The sequence below is a fragment of the Garra rufa genome, chromosome 17 (genome assembly GCF_049309525.1).
Source record: "Garra rufa chromosome 17, GarRuf1.0, whole genome shotgun sequence".
Taxonomy (NCBI): domain Eukaryota; kingdom Metazoa; phylum Chordata; class Actinopteri; order Cypriniformes; family Cyprinidae; genus Garra; species Garra rufa.
The window spans coordinates 9,403,058-9,422,994 of NC_133377.1; the positions used below are offsets into that span (position 1 = coordinate 9,403,058).

The 19,937-nt window shown below is 37.9% G+C and overlaps 1 protein-coding gene across 2 annotated transcripts in view; it reads right to left on the minus strand.

Annotated features, from left to right (window-relative positions):
* LOC141289175 (protein PRRC2A-like) overlaps positions 1 to 19,937 on the minus strand; it is a 37,775-nt gene extending 17,838 nt beyond the window's left edge. The window contains exons 1-12 of one of the 2 annotated variants that reach the window (XM_073821281.1): positions 19,810 to 19,937; positions 10,366 to 10,517; positions 7,529 to 7,703; positions 7,035 to 7,131; positions 6,716 to 6,791; positions 4,127 to 4,270; positions 3,052 to 3,302; positions 2,890 to 2,972; positions 2,630 to 2,778; positions 2,381 to 2,483; positions 950 to 1,142; positions 42 to 585 (exon numbers count right to left, since the gene is read on the minus strand). In XM_073821281.1, the coding sequence (XP_073677382.1) occupies positions 42 to 585; positions 950 to 1,142; positions 2,381 to 2,483; positions 2,630 to 2,778; positions 2,890 to 2,972; positions 3,052 to 3,302; positions 4,127 to 4,270; positions 6,716 to 6,791; positions 7,035 to 7,131; positions 7,529 to 7,703; positions 10,366 to 10,480 (1,930 nt within the window). In that variant the 5' untranslated portion in view covers positions 10,481 to 10,517; positions 19,810 to 19,937. Of the gene's footprint in view, positions 1 to 41; positions 586 to 949; positions 1,143 to 2,380; positions 2,484 to 2,629; positions 2,779 to 2,889; positions 2,973 to 3,051; positions 3,303 to 4,126; positions 4,271 to 6,715; positions 6,792 to 7,034; positions 7,132 to 7,528; positions 7,704 to 10,365; positions 10,518 to 19,645 lie in introns of both variants that reach the window. The other variant, XM_073821280.1, reaches the window with a different exon arrangement.

Sequence of the window (19,937 nt, forward strand, 5' to 3'; positions counted from 1 at the left end):
CACTAGACATGCTTCACTGTAACTATTTATGGAAAACTAACCAGTGTTGGAGTCATGACTGCTGTTGCTGCCAGCCCGCTGTCTGTTATTAATATTCAACCCTAGTGTTGCGCCGCTTCCCTGAGCGGATGATAGAGGAGGCTCTTCAATGTCCACACAGGGCGATGGTGGCTGACTGACATTGGGAGATGAACCAGGTGCAGACAAGGAAGGACTAGGACTGTTGGTGGGAGCATCACTGGGGCTGCTGGGTTTCATAGTCTGTTGCTGCTGCTGTTTTTCATCAAGTCTTTTCAGCTTCTCCGCACAGGCAGCACGGCGCTCCTCCTGCATCCTCCGCTCCTCCTCTTCACGCCTCCGACGGGCACGCTCTACCGCAGCAGATATCTCAGTCGACGACTGCTTCCTCCGTTGCCGCCATGTCTCATCCTCATCCTCACCCTGTTGCTGGGGATGCAGGGCGTTGGAGGGAGGAGGGGTCAGCCCACCAGGCAATGCCCCCGCCTGCTGCTGTGCCTGGGCACCACTGGGCTTCTGGGGGGCTAGGATGGGGCCTGAGATGGGCGACTGGTTCGAAAGCCGGTCCTGTTGACAGAAGGCGGGTTATTAACTCAAGTTCACCGACACGACCACAATCTCCATTATCTCCGACATGCTTTTGCTAGTGCTTCATGTCGTATCCGTCCTATTTCTTGGACTCTTTCCCCATGTACCTGGCGGTAGTAGGAGTAGGGCCCTTGTACAAGAAGTGGACCTGGTGGGGGGGAAGGCTGCTCCCTTGGGCCACCTATTCCAGGCCTATGCCCCTGCATAGGGGTACATCTATCAATCAGTGAGTCATCCAGGAAACACAACAAGCATGTTCCTGTCCTCACAGTGACTGCACATTATTTGCCAAAGGCCAGTGGTACCAAGGGCTTGCACCTGGATGGAGAGATGAGATTCGTACCTGATAAGATCCTGCGTTTGCTTGAGTGCTCCAGTCGCTTCCACCCTCCTCGGCCCAGCCTGGCTTGCTGGAGGGGGACACGGAGCCATCTTCAGCAGAGGAAGGAGGGCGTGAATCCCCTCCACTGTCGGATGCCCGGGAACGTGACACAGGTGCAGGTCCATCTTGGGATCTCTGCTGCTCCCTTGACTCCCTGTTACAACAGAATATAATAAAGTGTTAAAAATAACTTTAATTACAGAGTTCATACAGATACTGTAAAATAAAATTCCAAGGACTTTTCAAGCAATACTTCTTGGATTTTTGGAGTCCTCCTCTATTTTTTCTTTGTTTTGTTTTTATAATTGTACTTATTATACTTAAGGGTGTGATGTTTTCTACTGTTTAGGAAAAAAATAAGAAAAAAAGATTCACAAAATCACTCAGAAATCCTGATTTGAAACAAAGGATTTGCCATACATGATCCAAAGTCCCAAACTGAATCAAATGATTTGCAAACCTGCATCAAAGTCCCAATCTAAATCAAGTTCAGATCTAAAGCAAAAGATTCGCAAACCCGCTCTGAAGTTCTGTTCTAAATTAAATGATTCACAATCCATGCTCTAAAATCCTGACCTGAATAACTATTCGCGAACCATCATTTCAGATAGAGAAATCACAAATCATTTTGGAACTGTGTATCGCAAGTTTTTGATCTGAATCATTCAATTCACAAAATGATTCACAACCCTGTTCTAATCTAAAACTAATGATTTGCAATCCTGCTCCGAAGTCCCGATCTAAATCAAATTATTTGCAATACAAGGTTTCAAAGTCCTGATATGAAACAAATGATTTGCGATAAGCAATCCGATTGGAGCACTTCGAAACAGTGAATCATTTTGAGATGCAGTGGTTTAACTGATCTGAGTTGCAAAAAGCTCTGTTTCACCCATCACTACCTGATTTTTAAACTGATTACAAGCGATGTTGAAAACTGAAAATGAACGGCTATGAATTGTAAAAGTGAATTGCTTGAAATTAATGAGTTTGAATCAGAGAGGTTCCAGCATAAATGACTCACTCAGTTGTTTCGGTTCATCTATAGTCCTAGCCCTGTTTACAAGACATTGTCAGTACTACTTCTGGCTAAGCTCACTAGTTCTCTGACATTGAATGAAATAAGCAAAAAGGGTATGTATTTTGAAATGCATCAATGTTGTGTAAAAAGATGTGTTTATTGAAAAAAAAAAAAAAAAACTTATTTTATAGATAAAGTATTTCAATAATTCAAGCACTTTTCCAAGTACCTCTTTAGGAGTTCTGCTATTTTCAAGGGTTTTCCAGGGCTTCAATTTCAAAAAGTCAAATCCAAGTACTTCAAGAACTTTAAGCACCTTGTAATTAACCATAATTAACCAACCAAAAGGAAAACATTTCAGAAATGCTTACCGGGTTCCATTTTTGTTTTCAGTCCGTTCCTCTTCCCCATCATCCTCTCCTTCATCATCACTGAACTTCAACTTTGCGGAGTAGTCAATTTCCTCCTGTGCTCCTGAAAACAAAGCAACATTCGGCCGCTGTCATTTATTAAACAACCACAAAATACACAGTCTCCTGATAGGCAAGTTACCCAATTATTCCATTCTTAATGTGCCATTAGAGAACAGAATACACAGCAATTGAAAGCTTTCCTCTTACCAGCCCAGCCCTCATCTCCATCATGGTCCAGCTCATCCAGCTCCTTCAGGTCATCCTGTTTGAGGATGGATGGGCGTTTTACCACTTCACCCCGGGGGCCAACAGGGGGCCTCCCATCTTGCCCTCCTCCACCCTGGGACCGAGAAAATCTGGCAAGAAGTAGCAGTCAGAAAAAAGTTAGGAAAGCCAATTGGATGAGTGTGGAAATAAATATTAGGATTTGAATTTTTACTCAATTGAATGCATATGAAGATTCTTACCTAGGGGCCTCATTTGGGGGTGGGTACCTGTAAGGTCCTTGCGGACCATAAGGTGGTGGGAAGGGCAGATACGGTGCATACATCTAGAGAACAAACAAATTGAACTTGTGAAACTACGACAACTTCTACAAATGGGCCAAAAAGAAATGTTGCAAAACTTACGAAGGGAGGCATGATGCCTCTATAAGCCTGGAACTGCGGGCCAATGGGTGGCTGGGGGAGGGGAAGTGCGGGGTTGCCGGTTGGGGAAGTTCTAGGCGGCCCATGAGAAGATGCATTCTGCTGTGGGATGGGAGGGGCCCCAGCAGCACCCTCCATCACCATGGCTCCCCCAGCACCGCCCTCCGCAACTGCCTCCCCAGCCAGGGTGGGTGCCAATGCCCGGCCCCCACCATCCCGCCAGCTTGTTACGTCTGGAACAGAAAGCAGCAAATTATTCAATCAAAAGAGCACATGTGAAACAATACGAATCAGAAGCACTAACATCAGAATATAATAGGGCTGGGTATTGTGACCAACTCGGCGATTCGTTTCGATTCTTATTTTTATGGTTTCGATTCGATTCGATTCGATATCGATTAGCTATCAATATTTCATTTAAAATGTTAGTTTTGCAGACATGGGATCCATATTTTGATATAAATGCTGGTAACTGAAACTCTCCTACTTAAGTTTATTACTGAAATACACATCTACATTAATAATAGGGTGCACACAATTATTAATTTTAAACAACTTTTATTTTAAATGAACACTGTAACAAGAAGTCATAAATATGTGCATCCATTGTACACCATGTAAACAAACTGTAAAATGCACATTACTGTAAAAAAATAAAAAGACTGTAAATGCGAAATCTATTAAGAACTTCAAACATGTTTAAGAAATAAAACATTTTTCTAAATTCAAAACGTTCAAAACAGGCCAATCATAATACAAAACATTCTAACTGTCCATTAAACTAACAGTTCTTAACTACAGCCTAATCATTTTTGATCACCAGATTTTTCTGCAAAAAAAGCAGCTGATGGTGACACCTTCAGGACGAGAGGTGAATATTCATATCCTCTTACGTGAAGCTGAAGCACGCGCATTAAGAATCGATTCAGGGATTTCCCGAATCGATATTGTTGCGTTAAATTGAAGATCGATTAAAATCGGAGAATCGATATTTTTTTACCCAGCCCTAGAATATAACAACAGTTATTAAAAATAAGAGAAGGGCTATCATGCTTACTTTGGGGGCGGAGGCTTGGTCCTGGCCCATACCACTGATCTGCAGTGGCCTGTTCTTTGCCAACTTTGTCCTGGTCTCCAGCCGCCTGCAGGGTGGGAAATTCCTCGCGAGAGAATGGCGACGGTTGGTTTGATCCCTTTCCACCTGTGAAGAAAGCAAAGGGAATTGAGTAACCTTGATCTACAAAAAAAGATCCTGGATTACAAACGTCACATCTAATGTCTACTCATAACACGATGAAACACAAAGATTGAAGGATTAGTTAGATAGTTAGATGTTCATGTCTTTCTTTATTTAATCGAAAAGAAATTAAGGTTTTTGAGGAAAGCATTCCAGGATTTTTCTCCATACAGTAGACTTCATTGGGTATCAACACGTTAAAGGTCTAAATTGCATTTTCAATGCAGCTTTAAAGGGCTCTACACAATCCCAGCCGAGGAATAAAGAACATATCTAGTGATTTTTGAAAATGCATGCCTTGCACTAGCTCTAAGATGCACATCTACATCTTCACGCATTACTTAATCATGTTGAAAAGGTCACGCACGATTAGTTTTTCATCTGTGTATTTTGATTCAAAAAGGTAGGGTAGGTCCTCCAACTTCAAAATGTCCGACATCGTTGTTGTACTTTTTTCTGTAAAGGGCGTTTGACTTTCTTGGCATGTTTGGTTTGTAAACACTGGGTCGCCTACATTACGCGTGACCGTTCCAACATGACAACATGAGTTTAAGTTAGTGCAAGGCTAGCTTTTGTAGTTAAAAAGTATATGAATTTGTTTTTTTAGAAAATGACAGACCGTTTTGCTAGGCAAGTCCCTTATTCCTCGGCTGGGATTGTGCAGAGCGCTTTGAAGCTGCATTGAAACTGCAATTTGATCCTTCGAGCCGCTGATCTACATTGAAGTCCACTATATGGAGAAAACTCCTGGATGTTTTCCTCAAAAACCTTCATTTCTCTTCGACTTAAGAAAGAAATACATGAATATCTTGGATGAGATGGGGGTGAGTAAATTATCAGGACATTTTTATTCTGGAAATGAACTATTCCTTTAAAAGCAAAAGTTTTACAGCAAGTGTCCACTGATATTTTGGACTTAAACAACTATAACTTTACATTTCCTAATATTCCTTATTAAGAAATATAGTAGGGATGCACCGAAATGAAAATTCTTGGCCGAAACCGAAAACCGAAAAAGAGGAAACCAAGGCCGAAAACCAAAACCCCGAAAGAATTATGGCAATTATTAGTACCATTGCATTTGTGGCTATGACTGTGTACTAATCTTACTAAAATCAAGGCATTGCAATTGCATAAATTAATAAAGTTTCAAAGAATAAATCAATTATATTAATTTAAACAATTATTATCAATCAAGTATTATATTACTTAAATAACATATACATATATTTTACTGCCTTTGTTTAAATAGTTTAATAGTTTAAATTTTTACAACACATTATCTTGTGGATCCATCAGTTCACATCACAACTCTACATGTTTCTCTTCCAGCAGGAGGTAGTATACAAAGCAGCGCAGCAAATGACTTTGAAACGTGCAGCGCTCAATTTATTCAATGGATAGCCTTTTGAAGTTCTTGTCTTTCAGTCCCCACATTTAAGACCACCTGAAATCATAATTAAGACTTTCTTAACCCCTAATAACACTGCAGTCATCAATGAAAAATTAAGAGCTTTATTTCAAGAACCGACTTTCAAAAACAAACCTTACACAAAATACGTTTCTTTTTATTTTTTTCCCACCATGTTCAGGGCACAAGAAAAATATTAGGGAACTAAATTAATATCAGCATATGAAGTACAATCGTCTCTCATTCACTGTCTCACTTTAACATATTGCGCAGTTTTTTGCTTGTGTGATATCCATTGTCTCACCTCCATGGTTTAAAACATAAATATTTATAAAAATACAGTATATAGAAAAGACATATCTTTAAAATATTGTGACGTAACACCAACTTAAGCCATTGTTTTTCACTCACTGAAAGCTACATCTGTCTCGATCTCTGCTCTCATCACTGTCTGTGCGCACGACTGCAGACACACCCCCTCTTGAACTTTCGGCATTCAAGTTTTGCAAATCGCTATCCGTGGGTCTTTCTCAGATATACTGATATACGTCCACACCGCAGATGTGTTGCTTCAGACAAGCACGTGCAGGCTGCGGTTTCTGTTTGCGTCAACATACTGTTTTGGCCGTGTTGTTTCGGTGATAAAAGTCTTTCGGCCGAAAACCGAAAATGCACTTTTGGGCCATTTTCGGCCGAAAGTTTTCTGTGGCCGAATATTTGGTGCATCCCTAAAATACAGCTATTAGTCCTAATTCAACCAATGTTCGATTTCAAATGTTCAGTTCATCACCCTAATTTAAACACTCACTAATTTTGATTTAATTAAAAAATTAAAAAAGTTATATAATGAAACGCCAAAAGTTACATTTTTTTTATAGGCAACTCTTTTTCTACTTTCAAATTGTAGACTGCCAATCTCAGGTTTTTTGGTTGGTTGATTAACACTATACACACATTGAGTTCTCAGCTGCATGCATGTTTTTGGCACTGTCTCTTACCATCTCCTTGTACTCCATGTGTAACACCGGCCGGAGCCCAGGACCTTGGCCCTGCGGCTAGAGCTTGAGTTGGGGCCTAAGAGACATACAGGATTGTCAAGAACCAAACCACATGCCAGTGTATCAAAAAAATGAATTATTAAATAAAGACATCAATTAATTAAATGTAAATGTATGCTGAAAAATCCTGAGTTACTTGACTTTAAACATGTTCACTGGTATATGTCTTGTCATACAACAACTACAGCCGTAAGGTGCAGGCTTCATTAGCTCAGACTTGTTGGAAAACATGCATAATTTAGGAGATTTTTCATGGCACCTCTTGAGCTGGGGGTGTTCTCGGCACGCTCGGCGCAGACGTCTGTGAGACCACAGGCGGCTGCGACTCCGGCTGCGCTGCTGACAATACATCGGTACTACGAGAAAAAAAATCAAAACATAAACAACAGACATTAGATGGCAGGCATGGGCATGCACCCAATCAGATTGTATTTACAGACAGCAGAAGGTGGAAGGTCTCCAAAGACAATTATGCTTTTGCCAGAGTTTTCTACAGTCCAATCAGAACCAGACTTGATGTGATTTATCTCTACAAACCAACTGATTTAAACATCTGAGAGGTCCATAATAAAAACAGTATGCCGTTAGAGCACACTGACAGTTAATCTTAGCATTGTTGAGTATTTCTTGACAGTGCAGACAGTAATATTGATGGTGATAGAACTGGTAGAGTTTAATATTTATTATGTATTGAGGTACACAGAGAATACCATGATGCAATGTAGCTCCTTCAGAATGGTGAACACATCTCACCTCTTTGGGTCTGCTTGTTCCTTGTTTGCCCATCCTGTGCCGTCTTTGGGAACGAGGGTGACGTTGGGGTCGTTGCCTTTGTTCTCCGCCTTCAAACTAGGCAAGTTGGCAGGGGGGGGCATGCGCCGTGCAGAGGCAACTTTACCAAGAGACTGTAAGCCATGACGAGGGGCAACTGAAAGTAGGAGAGCGACAGGAAGAGTAAATAAACAAGCCCAGAAACTTAACACCGTCTTGAGGGACACAGCCTGAGACTAAGCAGGAGAGACTGCGGCATGTGCGAGACCATCAAACTCCTTCATCCATTATGGCTTAGGAATGCTTGGCTGGTCAGTAAAAGGAGCAAAACTATCTTATGTGGATTTGTTTCAAGTGGTTGACTCGAAATTGACTTGAGGTCAAAAATCCCACTTTAACACTCTCACGGCAGACTTGGCCAATGCAAAATAGGTTGAGCATTGCACAGAGAAGTCCTTGGCGGATTCAGAAGCTGAAAAACACATCTGTCCTGACTCTCAATCCCCTATTTGTTTCGTGGAGCCAAGCGGCCTGGAGTGCTGGGAGAATTGTGTTTTGGAAAACAGGGACAGCTGCTTAGACTTGGTAGTTTAGCTACTGAATAAAACATAAGCTGGGAAAACGACGATCACAAGAAGAACTCTGTCTTGGGCGAGACCTCAAACGTTCAGCAAGCTGCCCTGGACAATGCTGACACAACTGGAAACTGTTTAAATAACACTAGAGTGGGATTTTGAAACATAGAATTCAGTGAACATGAATCAGCTTTGTTTCAGAAAGCCCAGATAGATTATGTTCTTAGATTGCACACTGTAAAGGACTGCATTGTCCTAATATGCAACAGCTGTATTACACAGTTGTGGCATAAACAGATAAGCTCCATCAGTCCTATCGGCACAGCAGCTAACACCTCCTGCTAATACATGAAGAGTCTTGCAGTGGAAACCCAGGGTGTATGATTTCTGAGATGCACAAAACACAGATTGAATCACAGAATCTAGGGCCCTATGATTTCCACAATGCGGAACTGCAGAACAGTCATAAAAATGGAATTTACCGTATAACACAGAATGTCATGGAATTTGCTGAATTTTGGATAAATAAATCAAAACTAGGTCAGCACACTTAATGCATGTATTTGAATATTAAGTAGCAAAATACTATTTACGTATGCATCCTGCACATTATCGGTGTCTGTTTGTGTATTACACACACCAAAGCATGCATGACGCTTGCAGTGTTTTCAGCCTCTGCCTCATTAATATATGTGACCCTGGACCACAAAACCAGTCTATTTTTTAAAAATAATTTATAGGACAATATTTGGTCGAGATACAAATATTTGAAAATCTGGAATCTTGAGAGTGAAAAAAATGTAATACTGAGAAAAATCACCTTTGAAGTTGTCCAAATGAAGTTCTTAGCAATGCATATTACGATTAAAAAAATTAAGCTTTGATATATTTATGGTAGGAAACTTACAACATGATTATGTCCTTACAGGAACATAATCTTTACTTAACATCCTAATGATTTTTGGCATAAAAGAAAAATCGATCATTTTGACCCATACAAATATACCTGTGTTGCTTAAGGCTGGTTTTGTGGTCCAGGGTCACATGAGTACATGAACAATTTCTAGAACTGCTCTTAGAATCACTTCTTGAGCATTTTACAGTTTCTTGTGAGAAAAATGCCAGTCACATCATATACAAAAAGAAACTGCCACAACAGCCTGCCCAAATAAAATGTTAAACTTGAACTAAGAAGCTGAAATATATTACTTAATGTAACAATAGAACTACTACTACTACTAATAAAATTATTATTACTAAAACACTATTTTTTAAATAAATATTCACCCAAAAAAATTTACCAGAAAAATCTAAAAACACACAACACAGTATTTCTGTGAAAAATAAATTATAAGAAATATTTGTTTTAATAAAATTAATTAGTGATGCTTTGGTAGTTGATCGCTGTGTGAGTTTAATTATTTCAAGTAATTAATTCATTTTTGATTAATATTTCTTGAAAAATTAAATCAGAAAAAAAACGGAATGCAGAAAAAAATTGTAAAAATAAAACAGAATTTGGGAAATAATATAAAACTGATTTCATAGGGCCAAACAAATCCAGTCATAAAAATGGAATTTACTGTATTTTAACAAAGAATGTAAGTGAATTTTCTGCCGTCTCACCACTGAAAACTGCACAAATGTAACTCAAAAGTCTGCACAAAAAGCCATCAAAATAAAGATTTAGTTTAACTTGAAGAAATTGTGACAGAACTATTTTACAGTAGAATTACTATTTTACAGTAGAATGTATGTCTCAAATTGATTAAATAATTTAAGGAATATCTCATCGATCGATATTGATCATCCATGTTTTAACAGTAAACCTGTGCTTTGTTTGTCAGAGAATAATTGTTATAAAAGAATTCAAACGTAGCAAATTGTTAATGTTTTGTGACTTTGTGATAACACATTTGTATTATTAATTTCGGAAATTAAAACAGATTTCAAAGGTCACAAAACTTTTTTTTTTACTTAATTTAATATATTACTGTTGAATTGTAGGCCTATAATTAATTAGACATGCTTTTTGATTTCTAAAAATTTGAATTTGGAACCCATTTCATGTGACATATTTCTGATGTTCAAAACTGAGCTCAGAATTGTGAACACCAACAAATGTGCATTAGAAAAGTTAACAGGGTCGATTTTAATTTCGTGTTGACCTCACTTTAACCTCCATACACAAACAGATAGGGACTAATTACTTTAAACATAAGCTTGTAGTCAATGCATACTCACCAACAGGCTTCTGTGCTTCAATGCTCTTTCCTTTGTAGGTATCAAACAGGTTGAGAGACGCATACTTGGTTTTGCCATCCTTCCCCTTTGCCGTTTGCCCAGAGCGCTCTGACATTGCGCTGTACGCTCATTGAGTATGGTGAGTCCTGAGACTGACACAGAAAGAGAGAAAGAGAGAGTGAAAAGGGAGATCGTGGGGTGTTCCCTTTCAAGCGTTCCTAATGTTTTCAGGATCAAAATAAATGCTGAACTGAACAGCCAAGTGTAGGCATGAAAGTGAGTGTGTTTGGTATTGCTTATGTTTTACTTGCATATTAGACTATGAGACTCAAACCGCTAATGCAATTTCTACTTGTGTATTTTTCTCTACGTAGTCCTTTTCTTATATCCTACCACACATCAAATGAAAGCTACAAGATTATCAGCTCTACATGGGTATGAGTATGGATATTCTGAAGACAAGAATCAATGGTTTTAGTTTTTACAATAATTCTGAACCTTATTAAGAAAAACACAGATGGATGATTACATTCAGTTTATTATAAGCCTTTTCTGCAGTTAAATCATCTGCCACTTTTAATGCTCAAGCTCTTTAAAGTCATCAGTTGAAAAAACATTTTTTAAGAACGACTCCAATGATATTGTGCCATTTTTCTCATGGCTGTGGTGTGGACATTTCTATTCTCATTGAACTGGATTGATTATTAAAACGTTACAGTTATCGTCCTTGGTGTGAACAGGCCTTAAGTCTGAAATTAGGTCAAATGCTTTTCTATTCATCCAAATTCACACTTGAGATGAGATTAGATGAGATAAATGACACCTGCACAAAGCAACTACATTAAAAACTGGTAAAATACAAACAAGAAAATAAAAGTATGTGATACAATAAGCTTTAAATATTGCCAGGTCTCCGCTAATTCCCTTTAGTTTTAACTGGTATATCATTCCTCTGTAAACACAATTTTGGGGGATAATCCTGAGAGATCAAAACTACTCAGTTATCAACATTAGCTGAAGTCATACTGAAGCCAGCATATCCCTTAAGGGATAAGTTCACTTCCAGAATAAAAAAATCATGATTATTTATTCACCCCCCATGTAATGCAAGATGTTAATGTCATTTTCTTGAAATTAAGGTTTCTGAGGAAAACATTCCAGGATTTTTCTCCATACAGTGGACTTCTATGGTTCCCAATGGTTTGAACATCCAATTACAGCTTTAATGCAGCTTCAAAGGGTTCTACACGATCCCCGCCGAGGAATAAGGGTCTTATCTAGCGATACGATATTTATTTTTTTAAAGAAAATAACCTATGTCATTTTTAACCACGAATGCTTGTCTTGCATTAGCTCGAACTTACACATTACGTAATCACGTTGGAAAAGTCACACATGGTTAGTTTTTCGTCTGCGTACTTCGGTTCAAAAAGGTAGAGTAGGGCGATAAACTCCTTCTAATTTCCTCCTCCAATTTCGAAATAGTCCAACATCGTTGTTTTACCTTATTTTGCAAAGGTTGCTTGACTTTCTTTGCTTTTCTCTTTGTAAACACTTAATGCGTGAGGTTGAGCTAGTGCAAGACGAGCATTTGTGGTTAAAAAGTATATAAATTAGTTTTTGCTTAGAAAATGATCATTCGTTTCACTAGAGAAGACCCTTCTTGCTTTGCTGGGATCGTGTAGAGCCCTTTGAAGCTGCACTGAAATTGCTATTTGGACCTCCAGTCCATTGATCCCCATTAGAGTCCACTATATGGAGAAAAATCCTGGAATGTTTACCTCAAAAAAACAATTTCTTTGCGACTGAAGAAAGAAAGACAAGAACATCTTGGATGACATGAGGGGGGGTGGGGGTTAATTAGCTGAAAAATTTCATTCGGAAAGTGAAGTACTCATAAGCCTTCATTTGGCATACTGAAGAAAAGTCTCAGTTTTCACTAGATTTTTAGTGTAGTACTTGCCATTATGCTTTTCTCCCAAGCATAAAACATTTTATTAATGTTATGGCTTCTTCACAAAGGCCAAGCATAGTAATTATTACAACACTGGCCAAACTTAGTTACTAGATTAGTTCACTTTCAGAACAAAATTTAACAGATAATGTACTCACCCCCTTGTCATCCAAGATTTTAACGTCTTATTTTCTTCAGTCATAAAGACACTATGTTTTTTGGAGGAAAATGTTTCAGGATTTCTCTCCATGTAATGGACTTCTATGGTGCCCCTGAGTTTGAACTTCCAGCATTTAAACAGCATTTTGGAAGTTGGGGGCACCATACATAGGGGTGGGCGGTACACCGGTGTCATAGTCATCACCGGTGTGAGATAGCGCCACGACATGGATTTTCTAATACCGTCAATACCGGTATATTTAAAACAATAAATTTTCTTCAAACGTTCAGTTGTGGTCTGAATACCTGTCCTTATACTATATATCTTGTTGTAAATAAAAAAGTAAAACATATTCGTATCAGCTTTGCAGGTGGTAGGTAAAAGGGGAGTGGCCATTAAACGGCTGGTGAAACATCGTGAAGAAAGGTCGGCCCTGTAGCCTATACCAGGGGCGGAGTGGCATTTGGGACGACCAGGACTTTTCCCGGTCGGCCGGCTAAAGGATTTACACAGCGGATCACAAATTGAGCAGGCGCGAGGCGAACGTCATCTCTCTTTACTTTCGACCCGTGATCGTTCAAATCTAAAGGTCATTGTACACTGAGTCCGATTTTCGTATGTTTTTTTTTTAGTTTTCTCTTATTCGCCATCCTTATCAAAATGCTTATTATGGATGTGAAAATGCAGAACATCAAACATGATCCAAATTTTTTTATGACGGATGAAAGTTTCAGAGGCAGTGTGTAAACTCGATTAACATAACCTGTATTTTTTTTAACGTGCAAAAATGTCGGACGAAAATTTCGTACTCACGTGTGCAAAGACATTAACTCCAGCAGCTCATGTTGGATGCAGGGTTGCCAAGTCCGCGTTTTTCCCCACAGAATTGGTCTACTTTTAAACTGTTGCCATGGGTTGATTTCCCCCAGTTATTTAAAGGTTTTAAATATTGCAGAAATTAAATTTAAAAAAATAATTTTTGTTTTGTTGTACACTGTTAAGTAAGATCTTTAGGTTTTTTGCAAAATAAATATGTTGAGAATGCATAATACTCTCCCATGTCTCTTTTTGATAAGGATACCTACCATATACTTATTATATTATGAAAAGATTAACTTTATTCACATACTAAATGGACAGGACAGGCTACTTCTCCGAAAATGTACCAAAAAAAGTAATACCGTGATATTATACCGGCACCGTTCAAAAGATGAAAAATACCGTGATATTAATTTTAGGTCATATCGCCCACCCCTAACCATACATATCTATTATATGGAGAGAAATCCTGAAAAGTTTTCCTCAAAAAACTATTTCTTTACGACTGAAGAAAGAAAGGCCATCTTGGACGATCAGGGGGTGAGTACATTATCTGTAAATTTTTGTTCTGAAAGTGAACTAATCATTTAAAACTGATCTCTACACATAGATTCTGTGTCGCTCAACCACGCATATATTCAATTAAAACGATGAGAAAACTGATGTCAAATCAATGAATACTTTAAAACATAACATTTACTGGTGATTTACTGTATATCACTGTACAGCCTACGGTTTGTTTACATAGGTCCTTCTAAGTCTCATGCTCATCCAACTCAAACCAGCCAAGATACTGGGGTTCTTACAGCATATAAGCCATGTTTACTCCAGACCAGACAGAAATTTGCACAAACCCATTACACAAGGATCAAGGTAATTCGAAAAGTGCCTAAAACCAATTTTCTCCTCTAAATTGTATTTCTATCTGTACAGTAAGCCATTAGGCAACCCCCTCACTGATTCATAAAGTCAGCCTTTATCAATGAAAACCATTAATGACTTTAGCACATATTTTTTTAAAGGCCGAGAAAAGGTAGTTGCGATTGGTGTTACCATGGTGATGCATTATAAATGTTGTTTCTCTGTTTCTGCCTTGTGAGAGGTTGCATCCATAGCAACACCAGGGCCGTCTTACTGCTAACCCAGGGCTTGCAAAATTTCAAAATCTCTGGTAGCCCTTCAGCCAGGTACTCTTCAGATTTTGGTAGCCCGAAAATTAATTTAACTAGCCCAAATAAAAAAAAAAAGACTTATTTTTTTAAAATATAGAAAATCAGATAGGAGTCTTAACTTAATCAAAAATGTTTTCAATACACAAATATAAACAAATATCACGGATGGAATTTTATTTCACTATTTGGTGTATCTGCAGATTTTTTAAATATCAATTTAAGGCAATTTATAAATCGAGTATATCATTTATTATATTTATTTAAAACATTGTTTAAATAAATTGTTAATTGTTTAGTATTTTAGAAGGCACATTAACTTCATTCACATTTACAACTCTATGTGTTTGCTGCATAAAAACATATACATATAATTGCAATCATTTGACCATAAACAGCTGAAAAAAAATGTGGAAATAAAAATTCATTCTCTGTCACGAGGGGGCGCTTTAGGAGCGCTGAAATACAGAGGTTTCCATAGTAACTGCTGTACACAAAGCAGCATTAACGTTGATTTATCAGGCATGAAATGAAAATGCCAACGATACGTTTCTGAGGACAGTCGGTTCCCTTCAGATCAGGGCTAGACAATAAGGACTGCCCGATGGCCCGGGGCCAGCATGCAAGACGCTCGGGACAGTAGACAGGATCGTCACTGGCCCGATCTGGACCATTTCAATTGCCAGAAGGTAGTTGAAAGGTGGCACCTCTCAGACAGAAAGGGCTCTGAGAGTATTGGTCTAGAACAGAGACAATATTTGGGATCTTCTGATCAAGACCAGACACAATCCATCACAATAAAACTTTTAACATAAATTCTGCTTAATAACACTGTTTACTAATATTGTTTAAATTTTCTTCTTTGCAACAACATTCCTTTAATAGGAGTCCTCCATTTATGTATAGTTAACTGCTGATCTGGGACCATCGATCTGGACAGACTGTTGTGCATAAATATAGTCACATCACAGTTATAATTTCTTAAATTGTCAATTGTATTTAAAGAAAAGTTATGCTGAATAAAAAGTGTAAGTACAGTTATTTTTGGCTCTTGACATATTATTTAAAATATGTGGCTAAGAAATAACTATTAACTTTTTTTTGCTTTTTATTTAAATTTTGGCAGGGCAAGTAAAAATCTGAACCACTGGCCCGCCCCGGCCAGTAGAAAAAATCCTTAGCGTTGAACCCTGATACATTCATATAAAGACATCAGTGCCGCGTTTTGACTTTGAAACGTGCAGTGAGCATATTTATTCAATGACATCATTGCCTTTTGAAGTTTAATCCAGCCCTATTGCCATTCTCGTCTTTCCGTCCCCAAATGTAAGACCTCCTAAATTATAATTAAGACTTTTCTTATACTATTTAACATATTTAAAACATTTTATGGCCTTAAATTTGATACAACTAAATTGAGGAGTTCAAGGACCTGCAGGAGCCCTCTACTTTACGATAGCCCGTCAGGCAGGCTGGTGAAACATTTTGGTAGCCCGACTGGAAAATACAATAGCTAGCGATTTTGCGAGCCCTGTAACCAGTAACGGCCACTCAACTCAAATACATTCAGAAAATTTCTGATTTTAAAACAAACACAAGTCAACTCCAGCTAACACAAATCAATCAAAAAGCTGTATTTCTTCACCATGCTATAATATATTCATTACAACAGTCTTGTGTTAAACACTGAACGACATTTGCAAAACCACATAAATAGCCTGAAGTTTGACAAAAACCAAAATGGCCTACATATTGTCATTTGTAGATCAATTATCACAGAGGTGCACAATCCGTTACCCTAAACACAAAGCAACATATTAAAACAGTGATGGAGTCATAGTATAAAAGAGGTTGAACAGCTCAGCGCTGCATGTTTATTTCCAAATACACCACCAGTCAAAAGTTTTTGAACAGTAAGACTTTATGTTTAAAGAAGTCTCTTCTGCTCATCAAGCCTGCGTTTATTTAATCCAAAGTACAGCAAAAATATTTTTATTATTTAAAATAACCATTTTCTATTTGAATATATTTTAAAATTTAATTCGTTCCTGTGATTTCAAAGCTTTTTTGCATCATTACTCCAGTCTTCAGTGTCACACCTTCAGAAATCATTTTAATATTCTGTTTTGCTGCTCAAAAACATTATTATTATTATTATGTTGAAAACATTGTGACTGGAGTAATGATGGTGAAAATTTAGCTTTGATCACAGGAATAAATTACATTCTAACAAACAAACTGAAAGCAGTTATTTTAAACTGAAAAAAAAATCACAATATTACTTTTTTTGCTGTATTTTGGATCAAACACAGGCTTGGTAAGCAGAAGAGAAATTAAAAAAAACACACACAAAAAAAAATCTTAATGTTCAAAAACTTTTACTGGTAGTGCTAGTTTTCACAGAGCTCATCCATTTTGGACACGAGGCTCTCCACAAAAAAATTATTTTAAAACTGGTTTATGGCAGGTTCTCTTAGTTTAAAAAAATATATATATTCATAAAACCACTTTTAAAATGTACAAGATCTACTGAATTTTGTGTCACTACACTAAAATACTGTTAAATGTATGGATTTTTAAAGTAAAAACGAACAGTCTTATTACGATTTAGAGTGAAAACCTGTAAACTGGCATGCCCAAAGTTATGTTAAATCAGTTATTGAAATAAACAGTTTTTACAGTAAGTTTACATGACAACATTTTCAACTAAAAGCTGAAAAAGTTTTCATTTACACAACTAAGGAGTTTTTGGAGCCTGAAAACGCAAACTTGTGAAAACATGCTTCAAACTGCAAGTTTTAGAAAATGATACGGTTAACTGCAAAACGTCATTATGTGAAAACAGTGACGTTGTGCACATGTGTGTGTTCAGTCAATACGCCTGCACATGCGCTATTTCTCTTCATAAGATAGAATCAATAAAATATCTTTGTATTGGTTTCACTTAAAGTTGTGGGTACTTTAGATTAAAACTGCTATTTTTTACGAATCAAATGTCAGATAACACACATTAACATCCCTTGCAAAAAAAAAAAAATCACAATGACAACCACCAAAATAACAGCTACTAGTTACTACAATATTTGGAATAGCCACCATTTTCAATATCATTAAATAAAATAGTTTCAAAATGCTGGTATAAATTCAGAACTAATTTGGGGTTAATTTTCTAACTCTCACTATCATCATAAATTATTCCCTCCAAAAGTTTGGAAGCGCCCTAGAAAAGTGGGGTTTTGGACAATATTGGCGTGAATCCTTTTTAATTTGTGATAATCTTGCACTGATACGTCACAACACGAAAACATATTTTACTACATAAACAGTTTGTGCATAGAAAAAATACAATTTTCGATTCATCAAAATATCCACCACTAGCAGCTATTACAGCTCTGCATAATCTGGGCATCCGAGTTGTCAGTTTATTCAACCATTGACTTGATATATTACTCCAAGCCTCCTGAAGGATTGCCCAAAGATGATTCACACTATGCTATAGTCCAAAACCACACTTTGCAAGGGGTGTTTCCAAACTTTTGGAGGGCAATGTATATGACCCTGGACCACAAAACCAGTCATAAGTAGCATGAGCCAACAATACAATTCGATTTTTTTAAGACAAAAATCATTAGGATATTAAGTAAAGATCAAGTTTGATAAAGATATTTAGTAAATTTCCTAGCGTAAATATATCAAAACATAAATTTTTATTAGTAATATGCACAGCTAGAAACTTAATTTAGACAACTTGAAGGGCGATTTTCTCAATATTTTGATATTTTTGCACCCTTAGATTGCAGATTTTTTTATAGTTGTATCTCAGCTAATAATAACAAAGCATGCATCAATGGAAATCTTATTTATTCATCTTTCAGATGATGTATAAATCTCAATTTCGAAAAATTGACCCTTAAGACTGGTTTTGTGGTCCAGGGTCACATATACATATTTTGTGAGATTCTACAACAACAATAACTGTGCTAAGTGTTAATTTGGCGGTAATTTTGCAAAGGACAAGTAAAACAGCATCCAAAGGCTGTTCAATAACAAACCTGCACCACATAAATATTAAAAGCGCACATTACGTTTGTGAAGAGCACAGTCCTGAACCGTCCTGCTTGTCTATTTAACACATTAACGCTATGGCAGTGCATTGCACATCACTGCCATTGATTGGGGCAGATGCAGATTAGGAATAGCAGTGATGGCCAGTTGGCAAAGCGTGTAAAATAATCTCTACGCAACATGAAGCAGCGCTGGCGAACAGGAGCTGCGTAGAGATTATTTTACACGCTTTGCCAACTGGCCGTGAGGACACGGAGCAGCTTTACACAAAAAGGCTTAGATAATTCATCTAAGCGTACGAAAAGCCCGGTATCTGATATAAAACCGGGTGGTTGATATAATGTAAGACCGGTGAATTGTCCGTTTTCACTGGTTAACTCGCTTCTTGTAGCCGCGGCCTCCATGTTTCGTGCTGGGAGGAGGGGGCAGACCTATGCGTTTCATAATATACATAACTTCAAAATTACGTGTCACTTCAAACAGCTGTATTAATCGAGCCATAGACTAGAAAGAACGCAATAAGCGACAAATATAACACGGGGAACAAACTGATCCGTATAACTGATGCTGCGGGTTTGACTAAAGGATTTGATGGCGAGAACAAAACAAAATGGCGGCGGTAAAGTGAGGCCAGAGCTACAAGCACATTAGCATCGGGATTTGAGACGATTTAACCACACAGGCTTCATCTGAAATGCGAGTTCACGGATTTTAAAGTACGATGTAATCTATGTTTAAGCAAGCAAGTCAACCGGAACCTTGATTTGAACCAAAACAATGCCCTAGTCTGACATACAGTCTCAGCCAAAGCACGTCTTATGTATTTGTTCAATCTATAACGTTACTACTTCCACTCAACATGAACATAAAACCGGCTAAAATGGCTAGCGGTCTAAATTAAAATCTCACAGGCTCTTATTAAAAAACAATATGGTACATCTCCACCAGGATGTGTGTCTCACACACACACAAGCTATGCTGATAGCATGCTAACGTTAGCCGACACCGACCGATGAAACGCAGGACAGCTGGACCCCAACACTCCGATCACAAACAGCTCTATAATGAAAGCGCTTTAGTGCACTCGAATGGTCATTAGACACAGCTACTAACCTGGTCTTGTCCCGACTTGTCTCGAGGTTGTATCGTTGAGTTATTAGCAATAATCGTGCACTAGCTACCGTTAGCACAAGCTCTTACAAAAGCTCAAAACAGGATTATGTGTTGAAGAGATCTGATGAGGATTGCTGAGGACGGATGTGTGCAGTGAGGCTTACTTGTACTCCTTTTTCTTTTTTTCCACAAAACAAATGAAAAAGGAAAAATAAAATAATATCGCGGGGGTCGATCCGTCACTATTAGAGCCGTCAACGGCTTCTGAGGATGGTAGCGCAGAGAGGGGCGG